The following is an 18,642-nucleotide window of genomic DNA, read 5'->3' as shown; positions in this document are numbered from 1 at the left end:
TTTGTAATTTTTGTAGCGATGGGGTTTCACCATGTTGCCCAGGCTGGTATCCAACTCCTGGGCTCAAGTGATCTGCCGGCCTTGGCCTCCCAAAGTACTGCGATTACAGGCATGAGCTACCATGCTTGGCTGCTATTTTATTTTTGGGGGGAGGTACTTTACCATATTAGTAAATTGTTGTATAACTACCCTAATGTGTCTGACTCCAAAAAATTATTATTATTTTTTGAAACGAGAGTCTTGCTCTGTCGCCCACTCTGGCGTGCACTGGCACAATCTCAGCTCACTGCAACCTCCACCTCCTAGTTTCAAGTGATTCTCCTGCCTCAGCCTCCTGAGTAGCTGGGATTACAGGCACTACCCCTGGCTAATTTTTGTAGTTTTAGTAGAGATGGGGTTTCCGCCATGTTGGCCAGGCTGGTCTCGATGAACTCCTGCCCTCAGGTGATCCACCCACCTCCGCCTCCCAAAGTGCTGGGATTATACGTGTGAGCCACTGCGCCTGGCTTTCAAAAAATTATTTTGAGAATTTTTTCTGACTTCAGAATTTTCTTCATACTATTTTAAATGTCCTAAAAAGGAAACCTTACCTTTATTTTGTGTTTTCTTTGATGCAATTCTCACTACCCTATCTTCAGAACTGTTCTGAACTTAGTAACATTTTGAAGTTTCAGACAGTGAGAGATGGGAATGTGTTGTTGAATGAGTTATGCACTTTACGCTCTAAGTAATAAAAACTTTCAGTGATGAGATAATGCCCATGAATGAAATTAGTATTTGCTGTGGCTTTGCTGTATATCAACGAGCATTATGTAAATTCTCATCGAATCCTCGGCAACCATGAGTAAACCATGCGCAATGTTTGGCGCTTGATATCAGTAAATATTTTCTGCACTGAGCTCAAACTCAGGAAGGGTTAAATAACTTGCCCAAGGTTATAGTCAAATGAATACTTTGCACGTTATACAGTCATTTACAAAAAGAGCTTAGAAGAGACAGAAATGAGGCAGTCTTTAGAAATCTCTTGTAGCTGTAAATCAAGAAACAATACCAGTTCTAGGTTTTAAAGAGCAGTATTTTATTTTTATTTATTTACAATAGCACAAATCCACTTTTACTGACTTTTCATTGGTTTAAACCCTTGTGGTGTTCACTCAGATTCTGTGTCCAATAGCATTAGCAGGAAGATTGCTTTGGAATTTGGCATGAACCACACCACTGTTTCCATGGGCCTGAGTTACCTTTCTCCAGATTACTTTGGTTTTGTTTGGTTTGCCACCAGGAGTCACTGTGTTGTTCTTTGCTTTGTATACATAAGCACATCTCTTGCCCAAATAGAATTCTGTTTCTTCTGGGACATAAACACCTTCAATTTTAAGAAAAACTATGTGCTCCCTTTTTTCCCGGAGACCTGTGCCCTTGGACCACAGCCTTCTAGACATATTCCCTTTAAGAAGTCCTGTTCCCAGCAGGCCTTCACAGGATCCAAGATGGTGGGGAGAGCTAAGAGCAGTATTTTAATGTCTCAGCATGTATTTAGAGTACAAACCAAACCAGGGTTTCAAATTAATAAGACTTTCAGTTTGGATAAAGCTGATCTAGACATTTTAGGTAGAAAAAAATAATACTAAGCCAGGTATGGTGGTGCGTGCCTGTAGTCCCAGCTACTTGGGCAGCTGAGGTTAGAGGATCCCTTGAGCCCAGGAGTTTGAGTCCAGCCTGGGCAACATAGCAAGACCCTGTCTCTAAAAATAATAATTAAAAGTTTTTAAAATATAGAAATGAGCTGTTTTAACATCAGCATACATATAAACTTTGTGATTGTTTTCTATTTAAATTATAAATGAGGGGAGAAAGACAATCATACTCTGTGTAGGGTCTTTTGAAGTTTTTAATGGTACCTTGCAAACAATGTAAGTTCAGTCAAGCAATCTAAAAAACCATTTTTAAAAACTGGTGACTTTTAAGCAACTAGTATTGAACAGTGTAATAAAACTAGAAGGCTGAACGTGGTAGCTTATGCCTGTAATCCCAGCACTTTGAGAGGCCAAGGCGGGTGGATCACAAGGTCAGGAGTTCAAGACCGGCCTGACCAACATGATGAAACTACTGAAAATACAAACATCTCTACTACAAAAAGGTCTCTACTGAAAATATAAAAATCAGCCGGGCATGGTGGCGTGCGCCTGTAATCCCAGCTACTTGGGAGGCTGAGGCAGGAGAATCGCTTGAACCTGGGAGGCAGAGGTAGCAGTGAGCTGAGATTGTGCCACTGCCCTACAGCCTGAGTGAAAGAATGAGACTCCGTCTCAAAAAAATAGCAACTAGAATTAGGAAACTTGATTTAGGTCTTGGCTGTATCACTAACTAGTTGATGACTTGGGTAAGATACAGAATATTTCAGAACCTTAGATTTCTTTTGTAGAATTGCAGAGAAAGGGGTTATGTGGCTCTTAAAGTCTTCATACTAAAAAACTTAAAATTTTATAATTCTTAACCTATCTTCCTCATCCTGGATGCATTTACTTAATTCAGCAGCTGACCAGTTAAGATTTTTGGGGGGGCTTGGCATAGTGCTGTAATCCTAGCATTTGGAGGCTGAAGTGGGCAGATCACCTGAGCTCAGGAGTTCAAGACCAGCCTGGGCAACATGGCAAACCCTTGTCTCTACTAAAAATACAAAAATTAACCAGGCATGGCGTGTGCCTGTAGTCCAGCTAATTGGGAGGCTGAGTTGGGAGGATTGCTTGAGCCCAGGAGGTGGAGGTTGCAGTGAGCTGAGACTACACCACTGCACTCCAGCCTGGGTGACAGAGTGAGATCCTGTCTCAAAAAAAAAAAACAGATTCTTTGTACATGAAGATTTTTCACATTTCTAATTCTGAACTTTAATCTCAACCAGGGTTTATGACCTTTCCTTTGTAAGTTTAGTCAGTTAATTTATATGGTAAATGTTTGTGCATTCTAATTTTTTGCTCTTTTCCTTGTCTCTTTTTTTTCTTTTCTTGAGAATGGGGCCTTGCTGTATCGCCCAGGCTGGAGTGTAGTATTACGATCATAGCTCACTGTAGCCTTTCTACCTCCTGGGCTCAAGTGATCCTCCTGCTTCAGCCTCCTAAGTAGCTGGGACCACAGGTGTGTGCCACCATGCCCGACTATTTTTTATTTTAATTTTTTTAGAGACAAGGTCTTGCTGTGCTGCCCAGGCTGGTGTCGAACTCCTGGCCTTAAGTGGTCCTCCTGCCTTAACCTCCCAAAGTGCTGGGATTACAGGCCTGAGCCACTGCACCTCGCCTTCCTACCTCTTCTTTCTAGGACATTTTTATGTTTCTCACATTGAGCTCTAAGGAAGCCGATGAACAAACATGCCATATGTATGCAGAACACTTAACAGAATTATGCTGTGTTGTCTGTTTTTGTTTGTATTTCTTGACCTTGCTGAAGATTGACTTGAAATCTTAAACTAAGTTCTCCCTCTTTATAGGCAGTGACAGTGATCCTCCATTAAAGCGTAGCCTGGCACAGAGGCTAGGGAAGAAAGTTGAAGTTCCAGAAACTAACATTGACAAAACACCAAAGAAAGGTACCTGTGTTCTTATATACTTTGTGTGTGTATGTAATTGTGACACTTGTTTCTTGTAATGCTAACAGCTGTAGTTTGTCATTCTTTTGTTCAGGTAAATGGGTTATTTTGTATTTGTTATATTATTCACTCAACAAACATTTAATCCTTACTCCGCTAGATTCTGGGTAGACACCATTGAAAAAAACACCGTCACACTCCTCAGGAGCTTATAGGATAAATGGCAGGTAGGAATACTTAGAAATGCGATAAATTTTGTAACAGAGAAAAGTACACAGTGTTCATGGTAACATGTAGGAGAGGCACCTGTTATTACCATCTGTTAGGGGAAGGTTCACAGAAGAAGTTATATTAAAGTTTGGACCTAAGGCATGAGTTAGCAATTAGCCAGATGAAGTTCGAGAGCCAGGGGCTGTGTCTCAGGCAGAGAGAATAACTCCTGCAAAGGCAGAGCTAAGAGTGGTATGCTCAAGGAACTGCATATGGCTGAAACATAGAAGTGGGCTGAAGAGCGTGGTGACTGGATCATAATGTTGTCTTTAAGCCATGTTAGAAAGTTTGGACTTATTCTAAGATATTAACAACCCATTGAAAGGTCATAAACAGGCTGGGCATGGTAGGTCATGCCTGTAATCCCAGTACTTTGGGAGACCGAGGAGGGTGGATCACTAAGTCAGGAGTTCAAGACCAGCCTGGCCAAGATGGTGAAACCCTGTCTCTACTAAAAACTACAAAAATGAGCTGAGCGCCGTGGCAGGCACCTGTAATCCCAGCTACTCGGAGGCAAGAGAATCGCTTGAACCTGGGTGGCGAGGTTGCAGTGAGCCGAGATCGCACCACTGCACTCCAACCTGGGTGACTGAGTGAGACTCCATCTCAAAAAAAAAAGAAAGGTTATAAACAAAGATCAAAGGTTCAAATGTCCATTTTAAAACCATTACTTTGCCTGCAATATGGAGACAGATTAGAAGGGGGCAAACATACTGGCCTGGAGATGAGTTGGCAGGCTGTTAAAATAATCTGGATAAGACGAGGTCGTGGCATAGGTTTGGTATTTTGGAAGTTTATTTGAGGCATGTGGACTAAATCAAGAGATGGCTGGGAGTTAGATTTTTTTGTTTTGTTTTGTTTGTTTAAAGACAAGATTTCGCTGTGTTGCCTAGGCTGGATTCAAATTTCTGGCCTCAAGCTATCCTCCTTCTTCAGCCTCCCAAGTAGCTGGGAATATAGGAATGTACTATTGCGCCGCTCAGGGAATTAGAATTCTTTCTGGTTGAAGGAGAACAAAAAGCCAAGGTTGGATTTATGTTTTTTCCCCTTTTATGACTTGCAGTGAAACACTGGCATTAAATTATTAAAGAATAGGTGTTTTTTTCCTTCTCATTGTGTTTGGTTTTAACTTTCTTTGAAATAAGAAGCTTCCTTTAATTTTTCCCCTTGCCCAAGGGGCTTTGATGAGTAGATGTTCCTGTTTGGAGGTTTTCTTGTATTCTCAGAGCAAGCTAAAGTTGCTTTCTTTGCCACATTCCTTTCCTCCTTGTGTATCGATCATATTGAAGATTTTCATAACTAAGGAGCATATTTTAAATTTACTTGGAGGAAAAATTCTTTCGCTGACAATAAGATTTTAGAAGGCTCTACAATAACAAAATTATTTTCTTTAATTCAGTAGTTTTTGCTTTTCAGATATAAAGTAAGTTTTTCTTTGTTTCTTTTGGTATTCCACCCAGGCTGGAATGCAGTAGCGCGATCTCAGCTCACCCCAACCTCTGCCTCCTGGGTTCAAACAATTCTCCTGTCTCAGCCTCCAGAGTAGCTGAGATTACAGGCATGTGCCACCATACCTGTCTAATTTTTGTATTTTTAGTATTTTTAGTAGAGATGGAGTTTCACCAAGTTGGCCAGGCTGGTCTTGAACTCCTCACCTCAGGTGATCTGCCCGCCTCAGCCTCCCAAAGTGTTTGATTATAGGCGTGAGCCACCGTGCCTGGCATGTTTTAAGCTTTCCAGAGTACTCTAGGGAATCTGTGATTGACATAAATCTGTTCTGTGGAGAAGAAAAATTTAAATTTTTTTTTTTTAAATACAGAGTCCCTCTCTGTGGCCCAGGCTGGAGTACAGTGGCGCGATCTTGGCTCACTGCAACCTCTGCCTCCCGGGTTCAAGTGATTCTCCTGCCTCAGCCTCCCTAGTAGCTAGAATTACAAGCACACGCCACCATGCTCGAGTAATTTTTGTATTTTTAGTAGAGATGTGGTTTTACCATGTTGGCCAGGCTGGTCTCAAACTCCTGACCTCAGGTTATCCACCCGCCTTGGCCTCCCAAAGTGCTGAGATTACAGATGTGTGCCAATATGCCCAACAAACCTGTATTTAACCTATAAAAAGTTTCTGTTTAACTTTTGATTTTTTTAGATTTTTTTTTTTTTAATTTTTTTGAGACAGAGTCTCACTCTTGTCACCCAGGTTGGAGTGCAGTGGCATGATCTCAGCTCACTGCAACCTCCACCTCTCAGGTTCAAGTGATTCTCCTGTCTCAGCCTCCTGAGTAGCTGGGATTGCAGGCACCCGCCACCATGCCTGGCTAATTTTTTTTTTTTTTTTGGTATTTTTTTTTGGTAGAGACAGGGTTTCATCATGTTGGCCAGGCTGGCCTTGAACCCCTGACCTCAAGTGATCAGCCTGCCTCGGCCTCCCAAAGTTCTGGGATTACAGGTGTGTGCCACCATGCCCAGCAAACCTACATTTAAGCTGTAAAAAGTTTGTGTTCAACTTTTGATTTTTTAAAATCTTTCTTTTCACAGCTCAAGTTTCCAAGTCTCTTAAGGAGCGATTAGGCATGTCAGCTGGTCCAAATAATGAAGATGCAACAGGTAAGTAAATCCTAAGACCAGATTCTGATAATTTTTTTCTTTGCTGTAAGAGCCTTTGCTTTTTCTCACATTTACCTGTTGCTCGTTAAGGGCTTTGGATTTTTGTGTTTTTTTGTAGTTCAGTTTGTTTTTTAAGTAATTGATCAAGTCAACTCAAACTCAACTGGGATCAATTCCTTTTTTGTGCTTAGAGATGGTAAAATGATTGTTCATCATAGCATTAATAGTAGGAACTTACTTATTTAATTTATTTATTTTTGAGACAGAGTTTTGCTCTTGTTGCCCAGGCTGGAGTGCAATGGCGAGGTCTTAGCTCACTGCAACCTCCACCTCCTGTGTTCAAGCGATTCTCCTACCTCAGCCTCCCCAGTAGCTAGGATTACAGGTGTATGCCACCACGCCTCGTAATATTTGTATTTTTAGTAGAGATGGGATTTCACCATGTTGGTCAGGCTGGTCTCAAACTCCTGACCTCAGGTATCCACCCTGCCTCAGCCTCCCAAAGTCCTGGGATTATAGGCATGAGCCACCGCACCTGGCTAAATAGTAGAAAATTAGAAACAACTTAAATATACAACAAAAAGGGTTTAGATAAAATTATGATAGTTATGTGCTAAAATAATTGCTGTCATGAAAAGTCAAATGCTGAACAATGATGATACGGAAAAATCAAATTGCATTAGTGAAGAAAGATAACAAAAGAGCACATACCACTTTTGACCTCCTGATTTAGGGCAACATAAGAATCTTTTTTTTTTAAGTTTATTTTCTTCTTATGGAAACTTATTCTCTAGGGAATCATGCATATATATGAGATTATTCTAATTTTGTAAAGATATAAACATACGCCTTTAAAAAAATCTTCAAAAATACACCAGAATATAAATAAAATTTGGTGTTATCTGAGTATTGGGGTTTTCTGTATATTCTTCCTGTGTTATAATTTTTAAATTTTTTAAAGTATGAAATGTAACTACATAAGTATATATATGTACAATTTAAGGAATAATAAAATGAACATCCATATATTCAACCTTCCATCTTTTTTTTTTAATACCTTGCTGGATTCAGTTTGAGGCTTTTAAAAATTTTGTATTTTTACATCTCTATTTATGAATGGTGTTAGCCGCCTTAGGTTACTTTTTATCCCCCATCCTTATCTGATTTGGATGTTAAAGTTATATTAGCATCATAACAAGGAAGTCCGATGTTGGACATTCTTATTCTATTGTACGCAACCTGAATTATTCAGAGATTTCTAGGTTTTATCTCTCCCTAGTATGCTACAGGTTCACTGTTATGGATCAAACATGCATCATTTTTATTCATTCTGCTAAATCAGTATTTATGATAAATACATAAATACTGATTCAGTAAATACATAAATACTGATTCAGTGGGCCCTTTGAATCTAAAGATTTGTCTTCTTTAGCTCTAGAAAACATTAATTTCTTTTGAGTATGACCGCTGCACATTTCTTTTTGTTTTCTTGTGAAATTTGTATTAGATAGATGTTGGAACTTTGGGACATATGCCTGCATGTCTCTTTATACTTTTTGTTTCTTTGTTTTTGGCTAACCTTCTGTGAGCTTTGTTCAACTTTGTTTTTTAGATAAGGAATTGACAATTTTTTTCTGTAAAGGGTCAGATATAAATAACTTTGCAGTCCACAGTATTGCAGCTACCCCATAGAGTGAAAGCAGCCATATGCATATGTATGCAATATGTAAATGAATGACTGCTGGTGTGTTCCAGCAAAATTTCATGTACAAAATTAGGTGGTTGCCATATGGGCTATATGTAGTTTGCCTATTCCTTTTTAGATGGCTGATTTGGGGCCAGCCTTATCTTTTTTTATTATCCAGTCCTTCACATGAATTTATTTTGGCACTTGAAAAATTTTATTTTTCAATAACTTTCTTTGTTCTCTTATTTTTTTTTCTTTTTTCTCAGCTGGGATTTCTAATTCTTTTTTTTTTTTTTTTGAGATGGAGTTTCGCTCTTGTTGCCCAGGCTAGAGTGCAATGGTGCGATCTCGGCTCACTGCAACTTCTGCCTCCCAGGTTCAAGTGATTCTCCTGCCTCAGCCTTCCGAGTAGCTGGTATTACAGGCATGTGCTACCACGCCCGGCTAATTTTGTATTCTTAGTAAAGACGGGGCCTCTTCAATTTGGTCAGGCTAGTCTCGAACTCCCAACCTTAGGTGATCTGTCCACTTTGGCCTCCCAAAGTGCTGGGATTACAGGCGTGAGCCATTGTGCCCACCAATTTTTTTTTTTTTTTTTGGAGACAGAGTCTCAGTCTGTTTTCCAGATTGGAATACAGCGTGATCTCAGCTCACTGCAACCTCTGCCTCCCAGGTTAAAGTGATTCTCCTGTGTCAGCCTCCCAAGTAACTGGGGTTACAGGCACGCACAATCGTGCCTGGCTAACTTTTGTATTTATAGTAGAGATGGGGTTTCACCATGTTGGCTAGGCTAGTCTCCAACTCCTGACCTCAAGTGATCCGCTCACCTCGGCCTCCCAAAGCGCTGGGATTACAAGTGTGAGTCACTGTGCCTGGCCTGCTCTGGGATTTCTAATTCAAGTCTTTATTTTTATTTTAAAAAGTTTGTGTATTATTTTGGCTTCTTAACCACTTTTTTTATTTTAAAAAGTTTGTGTATTATTTTGGCTTCTTAACCACTTCTTTTTATTTATTTTGGTTTATCTTACATACTGTTTTTCTATAGTTGTAAGTACCTGGCTTGGGTTTCCTTTGATTTTAAAGACCCTTTCCCCAAGTTGTCCTCTTTCCTGATTGGGAGACTTCATTAATGTCTGGCTAAGTGGAGAGGGTGTACTAACAGGCAGCTTGTGTAGACTGAAGATGGGAAGTCTGGGGGCTCATACAGTTGCCGCAATAAGACTATTTTCTGATGGAAACAACTTTTTTCCTTTTTCAGATTTGCTATTTTATCCCTCCTCCCTCCCCTTTTTCTGCTTGGTATTGTGAAAGCCTGGGATTTTCATGCTCTGCTTCTCTCCAGCCCCAACATCATAATGTGCTCTTCGTGGGCAAACTTGCCTCTTTTTAGTGAGCAGTTCTCAGGAGGAGGTCTTGACTCGCCCATCTGTTGTATAGGTGGTCCTTAAATTCTACCCTAATGGTTATGTCAGATCCCACTGTTGCTTTTAATACTAGTTAACCCAAGTTTGGCAGTTTCCTTTGGCTCTATTGGGAGGAGCAGAACTCACGCCTATGGTTTTAACTATTCTTTTTCCATTTTTCTGTAAATTCAGACATCTGCTTTCTGTTTTAGAAATTCTTCAAGATGTATGCTCTGCCAGTGACATCCTTATTTCTCATTGCTGGTGTGGATTTATTTTTAATGTTTTGTCATTTCAGTGAAATTTTGGTAGGGGAGGGAAACAGGGCCTCCATGTCACCATTCATATTGTACTTTCTTGGAGTGGTAATTGTGAAATGTTTGCTACCTTGGATTGAAAGAACTTGCAATTTTTTATTAAAGAACTTGAAGATACAGGCAATTACAGTGTACTGAGTGTTCAGTGCTGTGATCAGAAAAACTAAATTGGAGGGTATCAGGTTTTAAGTGGAACTCATTTGAAACTAACCAGGCCCAGCGTGGTGGCTCACGCCTGTAATCCCAGCACTTTGGGAGGCCAGGCAGGCAAATCTCTTGAGGCCAGGAGTTTGAGACCAGCCTGGCCAACATGGCAAAACCCTGTCTCTACAAAAAATACAAAAATGAGCCAGGCATGGTGGCGGGTACCTTTAGGCCCAGCTACTTGGGAGGCTGAGGCGGAGAATCACTTGAACCCAGGAGGTGGAGGTTGTGGTGAGTCAAGACGACACCACTGCACTCTCCAGCCTGGGCAACAGAGCAAAACTCTGTCTCAAAAAAAAAAAAAAACAAACCAGGTAGCAAGAGAAATGAGATCAGCAGGGAATACTCCAAGTAGAGGGAATAGCATACTTAAGAGTTCAGAAAGTGAGACAGAACACAGTATATTTAAGATTTCAGACTGGGTATGGTGGCTCACACCTGTAATCCCAGCACTTTGGTTGGTTGAGGCAGAAGGATTGCTTGAAGCCTAGTGTTTGGAGACCAGCCTGGGGCACACAGGAAGACCTCATCTCTACCAAAAAAAAAAAAAAGATTTTGGAAGGATTTTTTTTTTTAGGTGTAGGGGTGGGGGTTCATTAAAAGCTGTTATTCAGTGATTACATATATATGTGTATGATCTCCAAATTATTTATTTCATAGCACTATCTCTTTTCATTATCTATTTTCTTAGCCCTTTGGTAATGAGAATGGTTCTATCTGTGAAGTGTGACATTTGCTGTTCAGTTTAGACAGATATAGAATGATTAATGTATCGTTGAAAATAGCTCTTCAGTGGCATGCCAATTTCTGGGCCTTTTGTATTTTTCTTCTATCTCGTCACTTGTTTTACCTTCTTTTTATCCTTTATCATTTAATATCACTTTCTTGTAGACAAGGGTAGGTGTTCCTGCTGTGTCCTTTTATAGCATTGTACTTCCCTTATCAAAGCAGTTATCATTACCATACTCTGCTATAGCTTGTTTATTTATCTATTAGACTGTAAATTACATGTGAACAGAGATTTTATTTTGCTTACCATTGTATTTCTAGCCCAGTGTTCATTACATGTTTGTAGCCATAAGTTAATGAATAATTTATTGCTATTTTTGTTAAGGTTTATAATGACAAATTTATCCAACTAGTAAATGACTTTCAGTTTCTGAAGAATAAGCTTCTGAATAGAAATGCAAATCGATTTTTGCCTCCAAAGAGTTTTCCTTGAGGACCACTGCCTGAAACTTGTAGTAATCTAAAATTGAAATAGAAACAATTAGCCGGGCTTGGTGACGGGTACCTGTAGTCCCAGCTACTTGGGAGGCTGAGGCAGGAGAATCACTTGAACCCTGGGAGGCAGAGGTTGCAGTGAGCCGAGATTATTACCACTGCACTGCAGCCTGGGTAAAAGAGCAAGACTCTGTCTCAAAAAAAAAAAAGAAAAGAAAAGAAATAAATGTTACCCTTTTGATCCTTTTAATTGACTGCTTAAATGATAGCTCTCTATTGGACTGTCTTGATCCAAGAATAGAGAGATCATAAGTCAATAAGAGGTGAACTTCAAGTATAATGACATGTTTTTCTCCTATGAAAACAGAGAAAGTTAATAAAGTTGGTGAGATCCATGTGAAGACATTAGAAGAAATTCTTCTTGAAAGAGCCAGTCAGAAACGTGGAGAATTGCAAACTAAACTCAAGACAGAAGGACCTTCAAAAACTGATGATTCTACTTCAGGAGCAAGAAGCTCCTCCACTATCCGTATCAAAACCTTCTCTGAGGTCCTGGCTGAAAAAAAACATCGGCAGCAGGAAGCAGAGAGACAAAAAAGCAAAAAGGATGCAACTTGCATCAAGCTAAAGACTGATAGTGAAATTAAAAAAACAGTAGTTTTGCCACCCATTGTTGCCAGCAAAGGACAATCAGAGGAGCCTGCAGGTAAAACAAAGTCTATGCAGGAGGTGCACATCAAGACACTAGAAGAAATTAAACTGGAGAAGGCACTGAGGGTGCAGCAGAGCTCTGAGAGCAGCACCAGCTCTCCGTCTCAACATGAGGCCACTCCAGGGGCAAGGCGGCTGCTGCGAATCACCAAAAGAACAGGTAACAAGAGAACTTGGTCTCTAGTACCACGTCCCCACATAATGTTCTAGAGGGGTGTTCCATGGGATCTTCCTAGGAGTTCTTTGACAACCTTTCTTTACTCAGATAACGTTGAAAACACTGAATTAAATGAAGTTTTTCAGTAGTGCTATGTAGACCTTTGCTTTTGTTTTATTTTATTTTTGAGACAGTCTTACTCTGTCACCCAGGCTGGAGTGCAGTGGCGTGATCTTGGCTCACTGTAGCCTCCACCTCCTGGGTTCAAGTGATTCTCTTGCGTCAGCCTCCCGAGTAGCTGGAGCTACAGGCATGTGCCACCACATCCGGCTAATTTTTGTATTTTTAATAGAGATGGGTTTTCACCATGTTGGCCAGGCTGGTCTCAAACTCCTCACCTCAAGTGTGATCTGCTCACTTCAGTCTCCCAAAGTGCTGGGATTACAGATGTGACCTACCATGCCTGGCCAACCTTTGCTATTTTAATGTGTATTTTGAGACTTTAGGAGCACAAATGGACTTTAACTGTAATTTTATTTGTCCTGTCTTACTACTTTCATTAAATAAAGTTTTGTTTAACATATCTATCATGAAGTTGCAGCTTAAATAAAATAACTAATGATGTCTTTAATGTGAATACAGGGATGAAAGAAGAGAAGAACCTTCAGGAAGGAAATGAAGTTGATTCTCAGAGCAGTATTAGAACAGAAGCTAAAGAGGTAAATTTAAGATCATTGTATGGTTTTGTTCATGGCAAACAAAGGCTAGATAATTGGTAGTTTTACCTTACAGTAAATTTCTCAATAATTCACTCATATATTAGGTAAACAATCTTTCTTTTTACTTATAATTTCTTATGAGAATTTCCTATAGTTCTGTGTATATCAGTATTTGCTGCTGTTTTAAAGTTTTTTGTTTAATTGGCCATCAATATTTTTTAAACTGAGTTTTTTCTAATGCTATGCATCATACAAAAGTTGGAAATTTAATTTTTTAAAAAAATGAACAAGCCCTAAAAATATACAGCTCAGATGTAACCATCATTATCTTTTCCGTGGATTTCTTCGAGATTTTTCAGTCTTGCTCTGTTGCCCAGGCTGGAGTGCAGTGGCATTATCTTGGTTCACTGCAACCTTTGCCTCCTGGGTTCAAGCGATTCTTGTGCCTCTGCCTCCCATATAGCTGGGATCAAAGGCATGCACCACAATGCCTGGCTAATTTTTGTATTTTTAGTAGAGACAGGGTTTTGCCTTGTTGTCCAGAGTGGTCTCGAACTTCTGGTTTCAAGTGACCCGCCTGCCTTGGCCTCCCAAAGTGCTGGGATTACATGTATGAGCCACCACACTTGGCCTTCTTCGACCTTTTTGTTTATATATGCATGCATGTGAATTTGTTTAATGTTAAACCCATATTTAGAACATAATCGAGAACTCTACAGTGTATCATTTTACAGCCTACTTTAACTTTATCATGTTAATAATTCTTCAAGAAGTTTGTTTTTACTGACCACATGATTCTCCATTACACAAATAAAGTCTTCTCCTGGACATTCAGATTTTGTTTTACACAATCATAAATAAAATAATATCTTTGTACATAAATCTTTGTGCAAGTATTTGATTATTTAGGAATCATTAGTATTTGACTTAGAGTCATGGTTTTCCAGCCTGTAGAATCTGGGTTTTTTTATTATTCCACACATGTCTAATTCTAATCTTTCATCTCTAATAGGGTATTGTCTATTTGACATCAAATAAAGAGCTTTTCTCTCAGATTCTGGATCATGTGAGACTCTGCTTAACTTAGATGTTAGCCTGGTACTTATATCATAGAGGTTATTAGAGGTATCAGATTTTAATTCTGTCATTTAAATTTATCCACAGGCTTCAGGTGAGACCACAGGAGTTGACATCACTAAAATTCAAGTCAAGAGATGTGAGACCATGAGAGAGAAGCACATGCAGAAACAGCAGGAGAGGGAAAAATCAGTCTTGACACCTCTTCGGGGAGATATGGCCTCTTGCAATACCCAAGTGGCAGAGAAACCAGTGCTCACTGCTGTGCCAGGAATCACACGGCACGTGACCAAGCGGCTTCCCACAAAGTCATCCCAGAAGGTGGAGGTAGAAACCTCAGGGATTGGAGACTCAGTATTGAATGTGAAATGTGCAGCACAGACCTTGGAAAAAAGGGGTAAAGGCAAGTATTTCTATACTATGTATTACTTCAGGTTATCAAAATTACCAAATTCAACCCAGTTGTTGCCAGTAACTTCCTGGCAATAACTGGGTTGAATTTCATTTGCCTTATATCCACAGGTAGACAGTAATATTTCTGATATTTTTATACAAAGGCAAAACGAGATGAGTTCTTTTCTCAGAATTTAAAATTGCTATTTAAAAAGCTTTGTGTAAAACTTTCTATGGTGCATCTTCCCTCTGGTATTGAATAAAAAGGAATAGAGGAATGGTAACAAATTTAAGTGGTATTATATCTACATGGTGACCACCTATAGTGACCACCATGGTGACCACAAATTGCCTTTGGATCATTTTCAGTCTCTTTTTAAATAAATTATTTGTGATATTTCTAATACTGAAGGAGTTTTGATATTTTATTCTGAGTTATTCTCCATTTAAAAGAGTTTATTCTCGCTGTTTATCAGATATTTTCTGCCCCTTGTAGCTAAACCCAAAGTGAATGTGAAGCCATCTGTGGTTAAAGTTGTGTCATCCCCCAAATTGGCCCCAAAACGTAAGGCAGTGGAGATGCACCCTGCTGTCATTGCCGCTGTGAAGCCACTCAGCTCCAGCAGTGTCCTACAGGAACCCCCAGCCAAAAAAGCAGCTGTGGTAAGACGTATATTCACTTCGTGGTGCTTTATTCTGTGTGGTGGGAAAGCAGGAAAGACTGTCTACTAGCACTCTTATCTATATCTCGTGTATATCGCTTCCTGGCATTTCCCTAATTTGGGTTATTACTGTATTTTATACTCACAGTTTGATATTTGTGAAGCAGGACAGGATTTTTTAAAAGCTAATTTTTAGGTGGCAAGATATTTTGCTTATTTATATACTCAACCTTTAGATTATCGATTCTTAGATTCACAGGCTTCAAGAATCAGCCACAATTCTAAGAAGGCAGCAAAAGAAAATGAATATGCTCAAATTAAAAAGCCAACTCTCACTGAATTACCTGACTCTTCCTTTTGCAGGCTGTTGTCCCGCTTGTCTCTGAGGACAAATCAGTCACTGTGCCTGAAGCAGAAAATCCTAGAGACAGGTAATGCTTTGTAATTCTTTCTAAACAAACTCCAGGCCCCTGTTACTGTTTAGGCTCTCTAGAGAATAACACTGATAAACAACTTCAGCAACATCCAAATAAATCTGCTGCACTTCAAATTAAATGCAAGAAAGTATGAAAATTTAGGGTTGCTGTTCTCCTTTGGTGCCATTATTTACATTTTGCTATATTACCTAAAAGATGTTTTTTGTTTTTTTGTTTGAGACAGGGTCTCACTGTGTCACCCAGACTGGAGTACAGTGGCACAATCTCTGCTCACTGCAACCTCCACTTCCTGGGTTCAAACAATTCTCCTGCCTCAGCCTCCCAAGTAGCTGGGATTACAGGTGCCTGCCACAAGGCCCAGCTAATTTTTGTATTTTTAGTAGTGACAGGGTTTTGCCACATTATCTTCGGTGGTCTCAAAGTCCTGACCTCAAGTGAGCCACCTTCCTTGGCCTCCCAAAGTGCTGGGATTACAGGCGTGAGCTACCATGCCCAGCCTCTGAAAGGTGTCTTTAACACCTACTTTGAGTTATAGAAATGCTTGGTGCTGGCCAGGCAGGGCGGCTCATGCCTGTAATCCCAACACTTTGGGAGACTGAGGGTGGAGGACCACTTGAGCTCAGGAGTTCAAGACCAGCCTGGACAACGTAGTGAGGTCTTGTCTCTAATAAAAAAGAAATTATCCAGGCATGGTGACACACACCTGTAGACCCGGCTACTTGGGAGGTGGAGGCAGAATGATCGCTTGAGCCAAGAAGGTCGAGGCTGGAGTGAGCCACGATTGTACCACTACACTCCAGCCTGGGTGACAAAGGGAGACTCTGCCCCGCCCCACAAAAAAAAAATGCTTGATCCCAAATCAGTAAAAGAATTGTTTCTTTATGTATGTTCTTAGAAACAAATTTTTACTCACTCTTTGTGTCCATGAGACTAGGTGATTCAGCCAACTATTGAAAAAAGGGCAGTTTTCTAATAATCTTTTTTTTCTTACAGTCTTATGCTGCCTCCAACCCAGTCCTCTTCAGATTCCTCACCCCCAGAGGTGTCTGGCCCTTCCTCATCCCAAATGAGCATGAAAACTCGCCGACTCAGCTCTGCCTCAACAGGAAAGCCCCCACTCTCTGTGGAGGATGATTTTGAGAAACTAATATGGGAGATTTCAGGAGGCAAATTGGAAGCTGAGATTGACCTGGATCCTGGGAAAGATGAAGATGACCTTCTGCTTGAGCTATCAGAAATGATTGATAGCTGAAGGTGGTGTGAGGACACTTAAAAAAAAATCGCCAAAAAGCTGGACTTAGTTTCATCTATTGTAACATTTACCTGAGATGATCATTTCTTTAGTCTAGAATTTGCCCCAAATCAGAAGTATACCTCTGAATTATCTGTATGTGTCCTGGATTCCTTGGGGTCAGATTTTTAAAGTTACTTTATAACCATTTTGTCCATTTGATGCCATTGTTTATCATCTTCTGAGAAAAAAGTTCTGTCATACCCTTCTCTCCACAAAAAAGAGACTGAGAGGGAGGTCAAGTGAAAGGGTGCAAGCGAACTTAGTGACTCCTTGAGGTGTTTGTCAGTTTTGGCTTTTTTCTCCTTTGTTGTGTTCTTTATGTATTGTCTTGATGTACTTAATATTACCTGACTTTGAAATGGATGAAGACAGCTGCTACCATTAAGGACCAAATTTTGTGCTACCACTAAACAAAAATACCCAGTCTGTGTTAAATTGTATGTCTTTTTAAAGGTATTTAGAGATTCAGCTGAGCTTTAAAGAGGGCTGAGCAGCTCAGGAAGCCTGTAATGTGGGCATAACTCTTTGGACCTGATTTTGATGCTTCTGCTGCTCCATTAGCCTCTGAAGAGCAATATCTAATTTATTATTACTGTAATTTTTTAAAAGGCTTTAAAGTGCCTCAGGGGGTCCCCTGAAACTAATTTTCTATTTCTGGGATTCCCTGGATTCATTATATGAAATGGTGACATGATTAGAGGAAATTCTTTTGTAGTATGAAAATTGTCCCTTTTCTTCTTCAGTACTTGCCTCCTTACTGGCATTGAATTATCACAGGGACAAAATCTGGTAAATTTTTTATTTCTGACTCTCCCAACAAACCCCTGTTGCCCAGTATTTATTTGGTGGCCTTCACCCACCGGAGGGAAAAAATGAGCTTATTCAAGCTGCCAATGTTTATCTGTGGGCTGTAGCAGTACATGGAACTGTACTGTGCCAGGGATATTGAGATGCTCTGGGGGTGTATTGTATACCTGCCAGTTTTCTTCATTTCTGAATTGAGTTTTCTTTTCTTGATGTTGGTTTCCTTCATATCACCTCAAGGTTTAGATTTGTGAAGGAATAAGCATGATGGGAATAATAGTCTTGAAAGGAGATACGTTGTATATAATCAGGAGGAGGAGGAGGAAGGAAGGACTTTCCCATTTTGATATTTTGCTGTAGGTGGCCAGTTTTGTTTCTCATAGGGAAATCTGACCCACCTGTCATGTTGGCTCCTAAGGAACTGCTGTTGTAAGCGGCTCATCAAGAGTTGAACTTCATGTAGCCTTGTTGGGAATATGGAAAAGGAAGAAAGCCACAGGACTGCCCATTCAGTCTTGGGAAGATTTGGATGATTCTGCACAAGCAAAAATGACTTGAAATTTATGTATAGACACACCTCTACCAATCCATCTTCAGCTGACTGAATGTTGTATGATAGCCCTTCTCCAAAGCAGGGGTAGAATGTTCAGGTTGCACCACAAATTTTCTACTTATTTCGTTTTTGGAATCAGCTTACAGATTCCAGGTCCCTTTTGTATATATTCTTTATTCTTTTGCTTTTTAAAAAAATAATTTTGTTTCATATTTAAAGCACTTGTATTAGTCAATGTTTCGTGTTCCGCATTATTTGAACCATTTGCCCTTACAGAAAGAGAAATACTTGTTTGTGTTTTAAATAAAACTGATGTAGGAAAGTCTTGATGTTGTGAGCTAAGTAATCTTAGATCATATCATCCTATCAGCCTAGGATCCACCTTGACAAGAGACCCCAATCAGAATGTTATTGGCCTTTCATGTAAGTGCCCAAATTTCAGTTATTATTTGGCTTAGAAATCTTTCACCTGGATATATTGCCAAATTAACAAGTGTGCTCAGTTTTAGCTGCATGTGCTTTAGGTAAGAATTTATATTATTAT

General features: G+C 39.9%; 1 protein-coding gene across 6 annotated transcripts in view; it reads left to right on the top strand.

Annotated features, from left to right (window-relative positions):
- Positions 1 to 18,423, top strand: part of ZC3H11A (zinc finger CCCH-type containing 11A) — a 57,189-nt gene extending 38,766 nt beyond the window's left edge. For all 6 annotated transcript variants that reach the window (XM_011990468.1, XM_011990469.1, XM_011990471.1 and 3 more), the window contains 8 exons: positions 3,485 to 3,583; positions 6,388 to 6,456; positions 11,659 to 12,162; positions 12,802 to 12,878; positions 14,043 to 14,358; positions 14,845 to 15,011; positions 15,374 to 15,441; positions 16,441 to 18,423. In XM_011990468.1, coding sequence (XP_011845858.1) covers positions 3,485 to 3,583; positions 6,388 to 6,456; positions 11,659 to 12,162; positions 12,802 to 12,878; positions 14,043 to 14,358; positions 14,845 to 15,011; positions 15,374 to 15,441; positions 16,441 to 16,699 — 1,559 coding nt within the window. In that variant the 3' untranslated portion in view covers positions 16,700 to 18,423. The remainder of the gene's footprint in view (positions 1 to 3,484; positions 3,584 to 6,387; positions 6,457 to 11,658; positions 12,163 to 12,801; positions 12,879 to 14,042; positions 14,359 to 14,844; positions 15,012 to 15,373; positions 15,442 to 16,440) is intronic.
- Positions 18,424 to 18,642: the final 219 nt, after the last annotated feature.

This window comes from Mandrillus leucophaeus, unplaced genomic scaffold (assembly GCF_000951045.1).
Source record: "Mandrillus leucophaeus isolate KB7577 unplaced genomic scaffold, Mleu.le_1.0 Scaffold38, whole genome shotgun sequence".
NCBI classification, from domain to species: Eukaryota; Metazoa; Chordata; class Mammalia; order Primates; family Cercopithecidae; genus Mandrillus; species Mandrillus leucophaeus.
Note: the sequence above shows the minus strand (reverse complement) of the source record. Positions and strands in the feature narration are given on the sequence as shown.